The sequence below is a fragment of the Orbicella franksi genome, chromosome 14 (genome assembly GCF_964199315.1).
Source record: "Orbicella franksi chromosome 14, jaOrbFran1.1, whole genome shotgun sequence".
In the NCBI taxonomy this organism is placed as follows: Eukaryota; Metazoa; Cnidaria; class Anthozoa; order Scleractinia; family Merulinidae; genus Orbicella; species Orbicella franksi.
This window is the reverse complement of record NC_138158.1, coordinates 16082840-16101368: the sequence shown is the minus strand read 5'-3', so window position 1 is coordinate 16101368 and position 18529 is coordinate 16082840. Positions and strand designations below refer to the sequence as shown.

Sequence of the window (18529 nt, the reverse complement as noted above, 5' to 3'; positions counted from 1 at the left end):
CGGAAAATAAAACAACTCAAAAACTTGCAAATTTGCTTACATTTTAGATGTTTTTCTTTGTGTTTCGCAAAATGCAAAGTAAAAAAAGTACAAGCAAAGACAAAATAAGGGAAAGACAGAAAAACAAGAGCAATAGAAAGAGAAAAACTAACTCCGTGTGGCTTTGTTTGATCTTACCGAAGTGCGCTGGTAATGTAAATTGCGCACGCGCTGATAGGGTAACTTTCAATATATATTGGGTGCACTTCCGGTTTCTTTAAATGCTAAAGGAAACGCGGTTTTAAATTAAATCCAGCCTTTTTCGACGAATTTCGATTAAAGCCAACGTTGGCAACATAGCTATGCATTTCTTTTTCGAAATCATGCTTTTTTCAGAAAATTACGAATTTTTCAATATTTTGAAATGCTTTCAAAATCTGACCTTTCAGAAATGAAACAAAATCGATGCATAGCGTAATGAGGATTTAAATTAAAATATCAAATCAATGAAAAAAATCCCGAGAAAGTAATTTGCCTGGGAGCCTTTGCATTTTTTCTGTATTAGTCACATGACCATGGGCGCGGCCTGATGACGTCATCACTAGTATTACTGATCATGAAAAAGTTAAAACACATGAAATAACTCTGAAGTAACTAAAAATGACGAGGTTATATGAGAATAAATTTTCCCTAGCAAAGGCTCGAAAAGATCGGTTAATGGGCCCTTAAGTTGATAAAGGTAAATTAATCGCTTCAGCGAATTTGGAAAGGGTGACGATTCTAACCTCGTTCCCAGAGAGGTTGACACGATTTGGCCGTTAGTTTTTCCTCTAAAGGGTCTTTCTCGTCTACTCCCTCTCCCTCTCTACAAGAGAGATGCAAGAGATGTTGCTAAATATCGAAGAAACCAAACACCGACAGTTCCTAAGAATACTTCCGGCAAGTGCAGTTGTTAGCAAAATACTTCAGAAGCGCCGAGGATGGAGCTTTTCCGCGCAGGAGTGAGAGAGGTATATCTACTTCCATGTCTTCGCAACCGCACCGTAGCATAGGCAGTTTCAGGTTCTTTAGGCTAATGCGGAATTTTGCTATAAGATACAATTTCTGCTGGTCACTGACTGCCCTGAAAGCCTAACCCTCTTTTAAAGCAACAAGGACTTCTTGGTGACCTATTGTGGCTTTGAGTTAAGCGCCAACACTTGCTCCAAGCAGGGTTTGTAGCTCATTTTGGCAAAGGTCATAGGGAAAGTCTCTCCACGGACTGAGTACATTTCTCCAGAGACAAGTGCCTCTCTAAAGTGGACAGCATATGAAAGACACGAATGCAGCCGCCTTGAAGACATTAATACATCCCTGTCGTACATAGTTTCTATCCTCTATCCATGGAAACATCAGCAGACGCTTCCTCGGTCACACCCGTTGACGATGGCACTGATGTTAAGGTCGCAGTGTTCGTACCTTTTTAGAAAATGACCTTAAGTCTCTTTCAGAGAACGATGCTTCCAGCAGAAATGAAGAAAGAGCGATGTCTGACTAAATAGCAAAAGAAACCCTTAGCCATTAGCATGATCATAAAGCTAAACAATATCATTGTAACAGCATCAGTTCATTAGAATAACACAGAGGCCTATCAGGGTAAACCGTAGGGACAATCTGCAGTCCTTCCACCAGTGGTTCACTATCACTCTTCTGTTAAGCTTTGGGAGTTGACTGACTTGACTCGTGGCTCCCGGCCACGCCCATCTAGTAGTATGTCACCCCAGTATGTGTAGAAAGAAAACTTGAGATTTTATCAAATACGATTAGCATTACAACCAGACCGATTGCGTGTTGGACAACGCTAAATTACAATGTGCAACAGGCTTTTCCGGTTGAACTGTTTTCCCACCTGTACACGGTCAATGCAATATGCGCGCCAACAGGTAATTGACTCAGCGGAGCTAAACTCAAAATTATTTAACTTAGTGATCCCTGTGTCCCCCCTCTCCGCCGGACTGTAGCTACAGCTAAGAGCCATTCAAGAACAAAAAATAATTGCTCCTGGATAGGACAGCTTAAAAAAGCGCATTTCAATCTACTGTCACTACTTTAAACTTGTAATCGGTTTATGGAAATCGAGAAATGTTGAACATTTGCGCAAGAGCAGTGAAAGCGTGACTGGGCTGCTCGTGCGGTTGTGTGACAACTTTTACTAAGCCGGTCTCGAATATCAGAGCCGCAGCATGGTTGCCGATATAGTAAAAACAGATCCATGAGGCCCCTGATTCTTACACCAGAAAGCTTGGGCTCTTTAAGGCAATGTGGAGTGGTATTGAGGGGAATCGACGGCTTTTAGGTATGTTTAATTGTAAATTAATCGTAAATTAACTGTAGAGTTTTTAAATTCGTGATTATCTAAATTAGAATGTAATATTATTAATTTTAGTATATTAGTATTTAATTGTAGTATTGTACCATATTGCCTTCGAAAAGCCCCCATGCGGAAAGATAGTAAAGGATGTATGTATGTATGTTTTCTGTAACATTTTCGGATTAAATTAGTCGTATTAATATTTTGTTTATTTGTTTCGGGTCAGACCGTTTCACTTCTTGTTTCCAATTTATATAGGCGAAACTTATTTGAAACTTGCCACTACACTTTTAAACTTACACTTTTGATGACCTCGGTTTGATTTTGTTGTTGGACCGGTGATACACTGCCGGATTAACCTCTCGACTTCTTGAACTTGAACGAAGATCGGCCGTTTACCAAATTAGAATAAGGGCGCGATTTTGATTTGCTTCAAGATCGATATTTCAACTCGATTAATTTACAGTCCTTTAACGTCCTTAATGCTAAACAGCATTCCAAATTAACCCATTATTGCGTCTTAACGAACTTAAAGCGTTTTGCTGAATCGAAAACATTAAGGTTCCAGGAAATCTCTTGCGTTTGTTATGACAACCATTGACAGTGTTGTTTACATTAAGGAAATACACGCGATGACAAACTAGACATGACGGCGGACAGGAAATCAAACAAAGTTAACGCGCAATGTTCCGAAAACGTCTAAAAACAGTTTTTATGTAGTGGACATTATGTTTCTACTGATAGCAGTAAATTGACAGGATTTTAATTGATGACAGCCTTTTACTTTCGCCGTTGAAATTGATTTGTCTCTTGTTCGTGTATAATTATTGTGTTATTTGCGCCCAACACATTGACATAGATTTTCGTTTTTCTCAAAGGGAAATACTGCGAGTTCGAGCATGAAACTTGGCATTGTATATGTTTAATAATAATATTTTAAGGCTGTAGAGTAAAATAATCGGAAAGAGAGGTACCAGATGCATTTTGATGCTGTTAAACATGAGCTATATTTTGCCGTTATTTTTCACACGCTTCATAGGTGTTTTTAAAATGATTCGGAAAACCATTATATCAACATCTCCGAGATTAGTTTAAAACGAGGAATAAATTAGAGTGGTTGTTCCACATTTGTGTGAAGTTTGAAGTCAATTGAAATTATTTTAAGACTTAAGCAGCGCTTCGTCCTCGCACCTTATTTCTGTCATTTCATTACACGAAAAACCGCACTCTGACCGCGCTTTCAAATTTTTGCGAATTTCTGAAAAATAAAAATTCGCTGGAACCTTTAAATATGATTTTTAGAATTGGGTCACCTAAGGGTATCTTTGGGCAAAATATGATCGATTGGCCAAATGGGTCGTTGACCGGCGTTTCTCGATCCTAACTGTCAGCCATTCTTAAGTTTCGAGGTAAAAATCGTTTCCCAAGGATTATGGATAGATACATAAATTAAAAAGACGTTAAAAGGCCTTTACAAAATTCGTGTATTCGGTCTTAAATGGACTTATATAGTTTCAGGGGTTTTAATACTTTGTGAGAGACACCGACAATTTTGTCTTATTGCAGTCTGTGGACCAATGTTTACCTCGCCCTTTGGCGGAAACAAGCTGACTGGAGTTCTTGGTTCATCTGTCAACTTCACTTGGGCGTTTCATGGAGGAAACCTGGAGAGAGTTGAGTGGGGAACAAAACACGATGGTTCTGTTAAAATTGAAGATGTTCTGGTTTCCATAAACATGCTCCAAACCACTGTTATACAGAATTCTCCATACAGTGGACGTGTGAGTGGAGAATGGAATGGAATTAGTCCTGGACAGGTCACTTTCAGACTGAGCTCAATCCAGAAAGCAGATGAAAGGTTCTATATTTGCCAACTCACATCTCAAAGTCTTGCTGTACAAATTGCTTATGATACTGTTCAGTTGCTTGTTGTGGGTAAGTGAACAAAATTAAAGGTAAATCTCCTGACCAATTTCTCCCCCAAACTCTGTTTTCTATTTTCAATATACTATTTAAAACTTAGAGATTGTACTGATAGTAGCTTCAAACTTCGATCCGATATGTTGAAGGAGTAAGTTGCTGTTTTTGGGAATTTGCAGTTTCGTGTTTTAAATAAGTACAAGTCAGTTCATTTTTTATGGTGTTTTATAACTTACTATAACCTGTAAGTGCAAGTAATTCATACTCCCAACATTTATTGCATGATATAAGTGTGCATTGAATATGTGGTACATATAATTAACATACAGTACCACAGGCGGCCCAAGCTCTCAATGTTATCCTTTTGTTTTTTCCTTTTTATGCCAATGTTCAGGCTAACGTGACATATGGCATGTACTATTACATAACGACCGAATTTGACCACGCGAAACATGACTCACGCCTTGCAGTATATGGAGGTGTTGTGTTACAACGGTTTGAATTTATAAAGGTTTGTATGGAAATGCAACGGCTTTGCTTGAAAAGCCAATTATTCTTATATTTTGTGAATAAAATCTACTTACCCTGTTGCTGTGTTGTATTCTTTGTTGTTTGCCAGCTCCTCGGGCCGATCTAACGCGATTTCAGCGAGTTATCGTTCTGTGGGTTTCCACTACTAGAAGAAAGACAAGGCCGGACACTGATTTCCGGAGTGCCCGCCGCTCGAAGCGAATAAATCCACTGAAAATAACCCTGCCGGCTCGGTTCCTCCGTAGAATGGAAGAAGAGATGTTGAAGTTCCATGTCAGTTCTCTCGCTACGCGATTCCATCCACAACGCCTTCGCAACGATACATTTATTTCGAGATTGCTTCGCTCGCAAACTCGAAAACAGCCGCGTCACAAAAGTTAGGACACTTTCGCGGTGTTGGTTAACTATAATTAGCCCGACCGGGGGTAGTCAGCAACGATTTGTCAACGGTCAAACCGCTTCGAGCGGCGGGCACTCCGGAAATCAGTGTCCGGCCTTGTCTTTCTTCTAGTAGTGGAAACCCACAGAACGATAACTCGCTGAAATCGCGTTAGATCGGCCCGAGGAGCTGGCAAACAACAAAGAATACAACACAGCAACAGGGTAAGTAGATTTTATTCACAAAATATAAGAATAATTGGCTTTTCAAGCAAAGCCGTTGCATTCCCATACAAACCTTTTTAAATTCAAACCGTTGTAACACAACACCTCCATATGCTGCAAGGCGGGAGTCATGTTTCGCGTGGTCAAATTCGGTCGTTATGTAATAGTACATGCCATATGTCACGTTAGCCTGAACATTGGCATAAAAAGGAAAAAACAAAAGGATAACATTGAGAGCTTGGGCCGCCTGTGACGGTACCAGAAGTATATAGCCCCGAAGCGTATAACTCCGATCCAATGCTGTCTTTTTTAGCGAACCAATCAAAATTTGCTTCCTAACAATGGAGTGTTGACTACTGTTATGTCACAGTTTGTCATTTCTGCCGAAGCAATAGCGGACACATTTGTCTGCTAACCTTGTAGAGGAGCTTTCCACGCTGAATGCTACATGTATGATGATTTTTCTTGAAATGACTGTATATTCGTAAGCAACAGACTGGTTTTCTTTTCAAGCGAATCCGCTACACTCCGGCTCCCATTCGCTTTTGTAACCAAACATTTTTGTGGCTCGTTCCGTCGACGAGACAGATTAGTACTGTCAACTTGTGCCTTGCAGAACGGACTTGACAGGGAGAAAAGCTTGGGAGAGCTCAAGCGGCCATTCGTTACTTTAGTGTCAGAGATAAAGGGCAGTTTGCACAATATAACAGTAAGATCTGAAATTCAGGAGAACCATATGATTTAGAACAAAATACGTAACTAAATTGAGTTATCTAGAAAAGAAACTTCTTAACATTTAAATCCTCAAGATCCGTTAAAGGGTATTGCTAAACACGTAAGCAACAATGGAATTAGTAGCCCATGCGATAAATTTCACAGCAATGATACCCTTTGGGATCACCTGGCTTATCTTGGTTGGGCAGTCTGTATGTTGTGGTGGTGGTGAGGATAATGATAAAGAAGAGGAAGTTGCCCTTACTCAACGAAACACAGCTATCCGCTGGACTTGCACTTGAATTCTTTTTTTCGTTGACAAGTACCAATTTAGTACTTATAATCACATTGACTTAGTAAGTCCATTATAATGAGAATTGTCTTTCATTTTGAGATCAGCATAAGGCTGCTGTTCAAACAACATGTCCGCGTAAAGGTTGAGTCGTGTTCGTGACACCTCCCACTACCGGAGCGGTTGAACTGATATCACCAAGTCTCGGATTCAAATTCCAATGAAGTATGATATTTTTAGCCTCTCTTGGTAATACCTTATTTACATGGTACGTGTTGCAACTGTTGTAACGAAGTGAACACCTAATTCCCCTTTGGTTGTAGAAGTTCAGAATTACATGTGACTCGTATATTGGCGTACTTAATTACATGATGTGTGACACGCACCCGGCCAGGCCGACAAGATTATACATGATACAACATGGTTCTATGTAAAAAGAGGGATATGACTCAAGTAAAGCACAAATGTATAGGAATAGTATTACATGGTCCCACGGCAAATCTAATATTGTTCACTTAATGTTACTGGTCGTTTTGATCGTTCCTCGATTCTCTGCGTTGTTGGCTGAGCAGCAAGTGGTACAGGACAATGTTGCTTATCATTTACTGTTTCTCTGTCTGTTTTCCTATTACTGGGCATGCTGCTTTCGTTTGACAACTCCAATGGATATACTTTACAGTGTCTCTAAAGGTCTTGAAAGCTCTTTTTCCACAGCGTATACTCTTAAAGACACATATCTCACTGATCCGTCTTTCCCTGTGTGTAAATTACCAACCACACCTACTTTCAGATGGTTGCGTGGTGTGTCATCATGTATGAGAACAACGTCTCCTATAACGATGTCTCCTGTTTTCTTGTTTGATGTTTTCTTTCGGTAATAGTGATGTTCGCGCAGACTCCTTGGATATTCCGGTTGCTATCGTGTCCCGATGGCTTGTATTACTTTCTTGTAATACTTTGCTCTTTTCGTTAGTTCTTTAACTGAAAATTGAGATAGGACATAGTCAGGATCAGGAGCCGTATATGTATTTGGGGACGGAAACCGTAAGTCTTGGAATCCACGCGCGCCTATGATATGGGACAATTTTGCTACTTTTAGAAGAAATTGCACCACCCTGACGACATATATTCGCGCGGATCCACGCACGTGTCGTGAGTTCTCGCGCGCATTGAAACTTTTGAGATAGTATATATTGAATCTTAATTGAAATAAATATTTTTAATCCAAAAGGATCAGTTGCAGCGTGGCACAGTTAACAGTTGAAAAGTTGTAAATAGTAATAACTCAGTGCCAAATTAAAAAAGATGTTTATAGCAGACGTCTCGGGCCTAGCTCTTCCTCAGCGCTAAGTTTTGAATGGGACACGTCATTGAATCTCGTTTGGCTTACATGAAGTCAAAAGCGCGATAAACCCCGCGAAAATGTTCATTCAAAAATCTGACAAAGCAACACATCAAAATTTTTCTTGGATCGCGACGAGTTAATAGTTTCTCGGGCAAACAAACAATTTCAAACTGCTCGGTTAACCTAAATATAAAGCTGACAACAAACGAAAATTGCATTCGGTAAAAGCCTCTCTCAAAAATTGGTTATGCTTAAATTTGGATCAGTTTTTCGAAGACTTGAAAACAAACTGCACATGGTGGAAGCTTTTGGTGGTTGAGCTCTCTATCCTTCACGGCCTCTTCAGCAAAAGGAAAGAACAATATGAAACCAGACATTTCTTAAAAGCGAGAGTGGAGAAGAAAACGAACAAACAAGCTTTGAGCTGTTTGAGATGCTCTTTTTCAATAGCAGGTTTGTGGGTTACGTTTTCCTTTCCACTTCGTTTTAAATTTGAAGAGCTGCGCGTCTAAGACTAATCTTGAACACATGAATGGCTTTTGAACATGATCTCTGTCACTTTCGTTACTTGGTAAAATAAGCCTAAATGAAAAGAAGACTGAGCTCCAAAGAAATTGTCAGAAATGTAAGCTTATATTTGTGCACGATACAGTCTTTCCTTCGAGCTGCTGTGTCTTCAAGAGTTCAATTCAAGATCGAACGACGAACGTCGATCAGAACTAAAACCCGGGAACTGAAATAATTGATCAAAGGCTATCGGTATTTGATAAGACTTCCTTTATTGAAGCTCAAAAAAACTATTACCTTTAACGTTTTAAGAACAATAGGATTTCGTATGTAAGACTTCACAAATAGAGATTTGTTAAAGCTTTCGTGTTTTGTTTGCCGAAAGCATTTAAATGGCTTTCCATGCCAGAAAAGTTTTACAGTGAAAGCTTGTGCTGAATTTTATTGTCGTCAAATCGCTAGAAAATTCTCTCTAAAATTCCCACTATGCATTATTAACCTTAAAAGTTTGATACAGACCAGTTTGTTGTGTTTTTTGGTCCGTCTCCGAGTGCCGAGTGCCTTTGTTCAACCAGCTGATTCAACTCCTGCTCGCTTAAAGGTCAAATGCAACGAAATTAGGCCTAGCTTGATTATAAGTTAAAATAAAAGGTACTAATCCAAATAATCATAATCCCAAATTTTACCTCATTTAGTCAAAAAGCCGCCGAGATATTAGACCTTGACTACTTTTTCTTCGCTTTACAAACGGAAAGGCTCGTGGAAACGTCGGACAATTGTCGGAACTGAATTTTGTGACGTCATAACTGGTGAGTTCCCCGTTCAGAACAACAAAGTATTAAGGCAAATATGAGTGTTTGTGCAGCTTTAATAGTAGCATTCATTCAAAAATCTGTGGTATGAGCCTGGTTTCATTCCTTTAAAGGATGAGAAGCGATGTGGGGAACTGTTTCATCTAGTTTCATCTCGTCTTCACGCTACCAGCAAACATTTCAGCAGAAACTTCTTGAAGCGGTATCTTTCGTAATCGCTAAGCAGGGTCTCGAGTTCCAGCCCAAAAACCTTCGGAGCTGTACCATATGCCGTAAAGCCAAGCATTGACGACGAAAATCCTAGAAACAAACGCTCTACCAATACGGAATGCAATTGTTCGGCAGCGGCAGCCATATTGTAAAAAGCAGAAAGCGAGGTAAAGCCCGGGGCAAAGTCGCTGTATATAAAATTATTGCAAGGTTTTATTACATCAAGTTTAACTTTTTAGATTCACAATCTCATTTTCTAAACTTAGTCTAGTTGAAATAAACAAGAGAAAATAGAAAAAGTGTCATTTTTGTCATTTAACACCATTTCCCGCCATTGCGATTTGTAAATAAGCTTAATTAAGACTTCATTCTTTAAAAACGTCTAAATAAATCATCTCGAATTACCAATTTTCTGCAAAAACATTGTTATTAGTTGAACAAAATGTAAACATACTTTTTACAGGGAGGAAGGAAGAGGGATGGGGGTACTAGCCTGGAAAGTGGAGTCAGACTCCTGAAGGAGAGTAACGCTAGTGTGACTCAAGCTTTGACTGATAACTGAAAGATGCCATCCTAAAGCAGACATACAAATTAAACCCATAAATGGTACCCAGTGCTTTAATCAAGGATTTCATAACTGACAGGCCTAAACCAAGAACATAGTACGACTGTATTCTCTTACTTCTCACTTGCAACCCTTAGTGATACTTTGTTGAGTGAAGAAGACAAGGCATTTCACCCGGAATACCCTTAGTCAAGGCCGTAGCTACTGTAAGGCAAACCGAGCCACTTGCCTCAGCATTTTTTTTCGTTTCTGTTGTTTCTTTTTTGAAGGCGAAGGTAAACACTGCTAAATATCTAGGAAGAGAATTTTAATTTACTGTAGACATTGCCTCAGTCATATTTTTTTTCTGGCTATTTTCCTGTAAGTAATGCTTTAATGTTGTTGTGTAAATTTTCATTGTTCATCAGCATGCTGATAAATAAACTTTTTGCTGGAAAGAAGGATTGAATGCAACAATCACAAGCCCCCCTGCATGATATAATTGGTACTTCTTGATGAAGACTAGTAGTGAGCAGTTGATATGTTGTGATCTATATCTCTAGTGACCTCATCATGAGACAAATGATATTACCACAATTCTCATATTTTTACAATGCAAAAAGAGACAACAATTATAAACAGGGCTTTCACATGGGATTTCCTCCACTGGCAGTTTGCAATAAATTTATCAAGGTCATTAACCTCTTTAGATCCTAAAGGAGCTAGTTAGCTCTCTTTGAGCATGTGTAGTTGAAACCGAAGAAGTTACTTATCTGTCTGAATTTGTATGCTCTTGTATGAAACATGTCGAGGTGGGTGTGCCTTAACCCTTCAGGTGCGATGGGTTAATTCATATCTGTTCTGTCAGAATATTTTTTGTTTTGAACATCTCTCATGTTTCTAATTGAGGCCAGAGTGCTTACTTGGAAACCAAAACCAGGATCATTACATTCTGTACATGTACTGTGTGTCATTTAATTTATAAATAATAAAGTTCCATTGATGTTTAGCTGATGTGGTGTGAATAGCCATAGGAAACTACATGTATAATGCTTCAGTGAGCAAGTAAGTTAGTAATTTATCAAAATACACGGACACATTTTAAGAGTCACTGACTGGAAATATCGAGAATGGCTGGCCAAGTTCAAAAAATCGAAATCCTGAAACTTTGCTTGAAGCACGCTTTTAGGGAGCTACTTTCGAAAATATTATTCCAATTTTCTTAGAATTTTACGTCTTCGAGAAATCCGCAAAAAACGAAAATACAGCTTTTTGCCTCATTGAATATGCAAAAAATATCTGGAAAATTGACAAAGTTCTCGGTATTCGCATTGAAACAGTTTACAAAACTAGGGAGCAGCAATCTGGGTGCCTGGGAAATTTTTTTCAGATCTGTTCCCAGGTAAAAGTTTGGGAGGTCTGGTACCAGTGGAAGGTGTTGCAGGTCTGGTACTGAGGGAAGTTGTTTCAGGTCTGATGCTCGGGGAAGTTGTTGCTGGTCTGATGCCAGGGGAAGTTGCTGCAGGTGTGGTGCCGAGGAAGGTTCTGTAGGTCTGACAACTGTGGAAGGTCTTGCAAGTCTGGTACCAGGGGAAGTTGCTGTAGGTCTGGCACCAGGCGAACTTCCAGAGGAAGGCATTGCAGGTCTGGTGGTGGGAAGCACCCTTACCACCCACTCTAGGAGTTCAGTGGGTGGACCTCGTGTAGATGGCAGACGATGAACACTTCTGATGGCGAGATTTTGTCTTGCTCGCTAGTTAAGCCCACGCATGTAGGGTTCATCAAGGCTTTGTTTTACATTTTTTAAGCAAGTCCGCTCCCATGGCAACTTTTTCACAAGAAAGCCAGAATGTCGCAATTCGCCGTTCTCATCTTCTAACCAGTCAGACTCATCTGAACTTGTGCACTCCATGCTGCCAACTGCCTTCTCGATTTCCTTCTTCTTTTCCACAGACCATGGCATGGCTTTCAAAGAGGAAAGTCTCCTCTGGATTTTCTGGACAGAAAATGAAAATATCATAGCTTTTAGATAAAAAATATGGCAGGATTACCATAAAATACTGGTTCAGCATTGAAAGATTTTTCTTGTCTCATCATTTCCCACACATCCAATTCACAATTTTGGAGTGGATTATAATAATAACAATTACTGTTAACTGTCTCTCACCCAGAAACAAGATTACTGCATTTACAGCAAAAAATACTACCCCCCAGTTTAGCAGATTGTGACAGTTAAGATCTAGGGGTTGCACCCTGATGTAGGAAAGCAATTCCAGTGGAGACAATATTGGCTTTTCCTGTTCTTGTTGTCTTTCATTAAAAAAAGGAGAGTTACGTTCTATACAAACGTGACTGTTCTGAATTAAGTGGCAGTGCCGCTAAAAGCGGTCCACTCGACTTCGGGACCAAAAATAATTTTCCTTCATTTTTTATCAGTGAAAAGGGCTTGACACATTTATATAAAAAAGCAATTTATTATTTTCCAATTCCGTATTTTTGCTTTGCCACGAGCCAAAATTGAATTTTGGCCGAACTGAGGTTGCCGACCGTAATCAGAAAGGTAAAATTCACCGATTTTGTGAAGCGTGCTACGTCGCCTAAAATGCAGCTCACGGAATTTCGTTTTCATACGAATTTTAAGGTACATTCATTACTTTGACTGACGAAATATGGAAACTTTTCGAAAAATTCTAAGCTTACCAGCGAGGCTGGAAGACACCTTACTCCGAGGCCTTTGATCACCTACTTAAATTTAGCCAAATTTGTCGGGGAAAATCTCAAAAGTTGGGTCTAAATGAAGCCTAAAAACCACATCACAGTAAATTTCATACCTTAATCAACCGTTCTATAAGTTCAAACCGGTGGGTATCTCCTTCGATTGCACGCGAGAACAGATTAAAATCTGCCACAGCCAGTGTGTTTACATAGCTATCGCTCGTGTCAAAGTTCATTTGCATAACCCCAGCACCCGGTGAAAATACATCTTCTTCCGTTCAGGTTCGTTTGTTGACCTTCTGAGTAGTGCCAAATAGCTTCCTTTAATACTTGTGCACACTCTAGATCCAGTTTTGAGGTGAAGGTTGCGTTAAAGTTGATCAATTCTCAAGACTTGCGAGACTCCAAAAGTAAATAACGGCGCCGGTCTGCAGAAATTAACCGTAGCCGTCGTCCTGACCCTTCAATAAATTCTGCCGCAGAGGTAGCACTAGGAGAAGAAGAAAATCGTAAGTTTTCATTTACCGTTTAATGGCAACTGAATCCTGTACTACTGCCAAGACTACTGGAAGCTTGAGGGCTATATGCCCCCTACTCAACTTTTATGCAAGTTGAGTGGGGGTGTGCGGCCCACTTCCCAAAACCCTTACCCTCTTTATGACCAAAATCTGCGTTTTTTGCTACCCTAGTTATGACCTGACCAAAAATTCGATAGCCTATTTATGACCGTTGCGGCTGACGCAGTTGCCCTAAACATACGTTATGAAGGACTTTTGTTGAAGGTCTTATTGATAATGATGAAAAAGTAGCTTCTGCTAAGAAACATGCCCAACTCAAGACTAGAGTGCTAAAACCATACCGAATTTATAACCAATGGCCAAAATCGATACCCTATTTATGAAAAACCCTTCCGTTTGGGGCCTCACATACAGATACCTATATAGCCCATATAAGGGAGTACCCCCCTCCCGGGTAATTGGTCACGTTACAACTTGTGTGGCATTTTGACGAAGCTGGTGCAGCTTTCGTTGTGTAAACGGTCCGATAAACCGATACCGAAGTTTATTTTATGCGCTGTGCAAGATACTGAAAGACAAGCAACTAGCATAAAACAGACGTAAAGCCCATCATTCATCGCAAAACATAGTTCTATTCAAGCGTGTCGTGTTCATTCAGGTTCATTTCCCAGCGATGCAACCGGCAAGTGTTCGTTGTTGTTGATTTTCAAATTCGGGCATATAGCCCTCAAGCTTCCCGTAGTATTGGCAGTAGTACAGGATTCAGTTGCCATTAAACGGTAAATGAAAACTTACGATTTTCTTCTTCTCCTAGTGCTACCTCTGCGGCAGAATTTATTGAAGGGTCAGGACGACGGCTACGGTTAATTTCTGCAGACCGGCGCCGTTATTTACTTTTGGAGTCTCGCAAGTCTTGAGAATTGATCAACTTTAACGCAACCTTCACCTCAAAACTGGATCTAGAGTGTGCACAAGTATTAAAGGAAGCTATTTGGCACTACTCAGAAGGTCAACAAACGAACCTGAACGGAAGAAGATGTATTTTCACCGGGTGCTAGGGTTATGCAAATGAACTTTGACACGAGCGATAGCTATGTAAACACACTGGCTGTGGCAGATTTTAATCTGTTCTCGCGTGCAATCGAAGGAGATACCCACCGGTTTGAACTTATAGAACGGTTGATTAAGGTATGAAATTTACTGTGATGTGGTTTTTAGGCTTCATTTAGACCCAACTTTTGAGATTTTCCCCGACAAATTTGGCTAAATTTAAGTAGGTGATCAAAGGCCTCGGAGTAAGGTGTCTTCCAGCCTCGCTGGTAAGCTTAGAATTTTTCGAAAAGTTTCCATATTTCGTCAGTCAAAGTAATGAATGTACCTTAAAATTCGTATGAAAACGAAATTCCGTGAGCTGCATTTTAGGCGACGTAGCACGCTTCACAAAATCGGTGAATTTTACCTTTCTGATTACGGTCGGCAACCTCAGTTCGGCCAAAATTCAATTTTGGCTCGTGGCAAAGCAAAAATACGGAATTGGAAAATAATAAATTGCTTTTTTATATAAATGTGTCAAACCCTTTTCACTGATAAAAAATGAAGGAAAATTATTTTTGGTCCCGAAGTCGAGTGGACCGCTTTTAGCGGCACTGCCACTTAATTTTAGTACATGTCAAATACATGTATGTGCCATACAGTAGTTAAAGTCAAAGTAACCGGTGCATTTGTTGTGGTTCAGTTTTATCCTTGGTTTTAACTTTATTATCCTTTGTTTCAAACTCATTAAAGTATGTCACCATACCCAAAAACAAAGGAGAATAAAATTTGAACCAAGGATAAAATTGAACCACAACATAGCCATACAGTGTATAACAATTATAATAAATATATCTTATTAGACATTTTAATGTGTAGTATTGCAGCATATTTTTATGAGTCAAGCAGTATTTTGGTGAGTCAGAACGGTGAGTCAAAATACAAATGACGAGTAAATATTTACAGAAATACTACACACGAAAACGTCTAATAGGAGAACTATTATCCAACATTATCTGTTCCCAAAATTTTGCCAATGTTTTACTTCTTTCACGTGGTTCGCGGGAAGGGGGCCAGGGGGAAGAGAATGAGAAGAGTACAGATATGTTGTGTGATATTTGTACTCGTTTCACGAGTTATTTGTACTCTACAAAGTAAATTTGTATAACAATAGATGTTATTCATCATAATGGAAAAAAGTTACATCTCTCCTCCTCCCTTGTCTCCTACAGAGGATGCCATGTCTCTCTAACTTTCCAGTTTTAGCTCTACTTGAAGAATCGTGCAAACTCTTAAAATAGGTTGCAGTAGCACCTTCCATCAAGCAAATAATAATAATGTTGTTATAACACCACTGAATTAGTCATTTAATAATGGTAACACATTTACTTTTTTTTATTAATAATACTGTAACATATACTATAGACCTCTATAATAAAGCTTGCAGGGCTTATATAATTCAAGAATGGTTGACAGGGGGGTGGGGTCTTAAATACTTGTATAGAGAAAGAGAGATAAGAGATGAAAACAGAGGGCTTAAAAGAGAGATGATTATTTATTAGCCTGAACAAATAAACAAAGTTAGAGGAGAGGAAGCCAAAAAATAAAGTACAATTTAGTTCTTTGAAACATAATATGGACTTCTACATTTAGAACTGAAGAACCAAATGGTAAATGTAATTTGACCACTGAACACTCACATTTTGTCATTAATCATGACTATGTTGTTTATTTCAAAGTACATGTATGACCTTATGTTGTGTACCGGTCAAATTGATTCAAATTAAAAATGGATACATTTGGATCAATAAATTGTATTATCACTGTTTCTCATTTCAACAGTCAAGGGACAGCCTGATGAGATGCCTGTGTGTAGTTGTTTTCCTGCAATCTACTACATGCATGTATACAATTCTTGATTTTCCTCTGATGTGAATCTGTGGAAAAAGAAACATTTCAATAAAAGGAGATAATTATACACTCTAATACATCTCATTAACAAGTGTAAGGGATGTACTGGGATAATCTCTGCCAGAAGTCTGTACAGCAAAGAATGAGGGCCAATACAATGTCTCCCCAGCAAGCGAGGCTAGTAAGAGACAAAAAAAAAATTCATTCCAATAGATACAGTTTACAAACCGTCTAAGGTATGAGAGGGCTTCTCATTTGAAACAGCTTTATTTTCAACTTTTGTCAGGTATTACTGCACGAAAATCATGCACAGGATCATTTGGGACAGTATCTTCTCAGTCTGATATTTAGAAATATAGACTATTGCACTTGCAATGGAGCAATCGGATTGGTTGATTTTAGTTACTGGCCCTTAAACTTCCTGTGTTTAAAGTGATAAGAAAATGTTAATCTTCCGCATTTTACGATGCGTTTACTGAAACCGGGGCCACCCAGACAATGAAAACCAATCAGATGGCAGAACTGAAACAATAGATTCCAACTAAACGTTTAAGCTGGCAATTTATTGATCAGCGACACCGTAGTTGTCACATCACAACGAACAAGTTGAGATTTGATCGTTTTGTACTGGACATTGGATTGGCTGGATTTGAATTAAACAGGACATTTGATTAGCTGGATTTGAAAATGTTGGAATCTATTGTTTCATTTCTGCCGTCTGATTGGTTTTCAATGCCTGGGTGGCCCCAGTTTCAGTAAATGCCCTGTAAGCCCACTAAAAACTTGTTATAGAAATAACTTGTCAGTTTAACGTAAGCACAAGCTCAAACTTCTTCCAAACAAATTTTTAGTTAAATGCGGCAAAGTTTTAATGTAGGTTTCTGTACGCGTACAACCAAATTATTCCTCATTTTTATACATCTACTAAAAATATGAGTCCTGAATTTAACACCTACAGCGGTTTGATAGTTACAATGTAAATCAGGGGGTGGATTGCAGTGGTTCTGGTTCAACAAAATTAATGTAACAAGTCTTCTTGTTTTACTCCCTAAAAAAAAGGGGGAAAAAAAAAAGAACAAAACATGCCACATCACACGTTACAAAAAGAAAGACCATGACTACCTTTCATCCAAAATGAAGTCAGGCTTGAATGTTTCATTTTCTTTCAGGACTTTATACATCTTTCTAAAGTCTTTCTGTAAATAAAAATATTGAAATCAGTAATTATTTAACTGCTGATTATTAAAAAAAAAAGGAGAGGTTAATTTGTACAGAAAGATTGGGAAAAAAAGCGAAAGCCAGCACTGCTGCGACAAAGACAAACTTTATGTTTCACTTTACAAAATGCTCTACTTCGAGCTAAAAATTAACTATTATTACCAACACCACTCTTCTGTTAAAAAATATGTCTGAGAATAATTTACTTAGGGCTGTCTTACAAGTAAAACCTTAGCCGTCCCGTCTGTGCCTTATCCCCGCGAAAAGAAAAAAAAAATCCCGGAAATTTTAAATCGGCGCCATTTGGACGCTGGTTCTGTGGCCGATTCCCTAGCGCGCGGAAATGCACGCGCTTGCTTGGTCACTTCGCGGCCGTTCTCTCAGATCGGTACCTCAAAGTAAACGATCAAGAATAGTTTTCTTTATTAACTTCGCCTACCCGACATAAATATAGTATCAAAAGAGGTTGAGATAACAGAATTTCTGGAATAATACCTGATTATAAAAGAGCAACCGGGGTAGCAAAAGATCTGATGAAACAGAAAGCAATAAAGGCTATCTTTAGAACGCGGAACGGGGAATCGGGGAATGGGAATGGGAATGGGAATGGGAATGGGAATGGGAATGGGGATGGGGAACGGGAACGGGAATGGGAATGGGAATGGGAATGGGAATGGGAATGGGAATGGGGATGGGGAACGGGGAACGGGGAATCTTTAAAATGGGGAATCTTTAAAAGCGGGAATCTTTAAAATGGGGAATCTTTAAAAGCGGGAATCTTTAAAATGGGGAATCTTTAAAAGCGGGAATCTTTAAAACGTGGAATCTTTAAAAGCGGGAATCTTTAAAATGGGGAATCTTTAAAAGCGGGGATCTTTAAAATGAGGAATCTTTAAAAGCGGGAATCTTTAAAAGTGGGAATCTTTAAAAGCGGGAATCTTTAAAATCGGGAATCTTTAAAAGCGAGAATCTTTAAAATGGAGAATTTGTAAAAACGGGAATCTTTAAAATGGCGAATCTTTAAAATGGCGAATCTTTAAAATGGCGAATCTTTAAAATGAGGAATCTTTAAAATGGGGAATCTTTAAAAGCGGGGAATCTTTTTTATAAGCGGGAATCTTTAAAGGCGGGTGATTTCTTGTCAACCACTGTTTCGACTTTCCCTCGTTCCTGGTTTTTAAGATGAAAACGGCTCCAACAACCCTTCCCCTATCACATCTTGTTCGCCGAGATCATTCCGCTTTCCTTCAAAGCGACCGATTCTTTCTTCTTTAAAGTGAATGCAATGGGCACTTTGAAATTGTCTTTGCATCACTGCATGGCGTAGA

The 18529-nt window shown here is 39.1% G+C and overlaps 1 protein-coding gene across 1 annotated transcript in view; it reads left to right on the top strand.

Annotated features, from left to right (window-relative positions):
- The window catches only part of LOC145467312 (uncharacterized), a 166733-nt gene that overhangs the window by 25334 nt on the left and 122870 nt on the right, over window positions 1-18529 (top strand). Inside the window, exon 3 of the mRNA XM_081450852.1 lies at window positions 3896-4264. Within this exon, the coding sequence (XP_081306978.1) occupies window positions 3896-4264 (369 nt within the window). The remainder of the gene's footprint in view (window positions 1-3895; window positions 4265-18529) is intronic.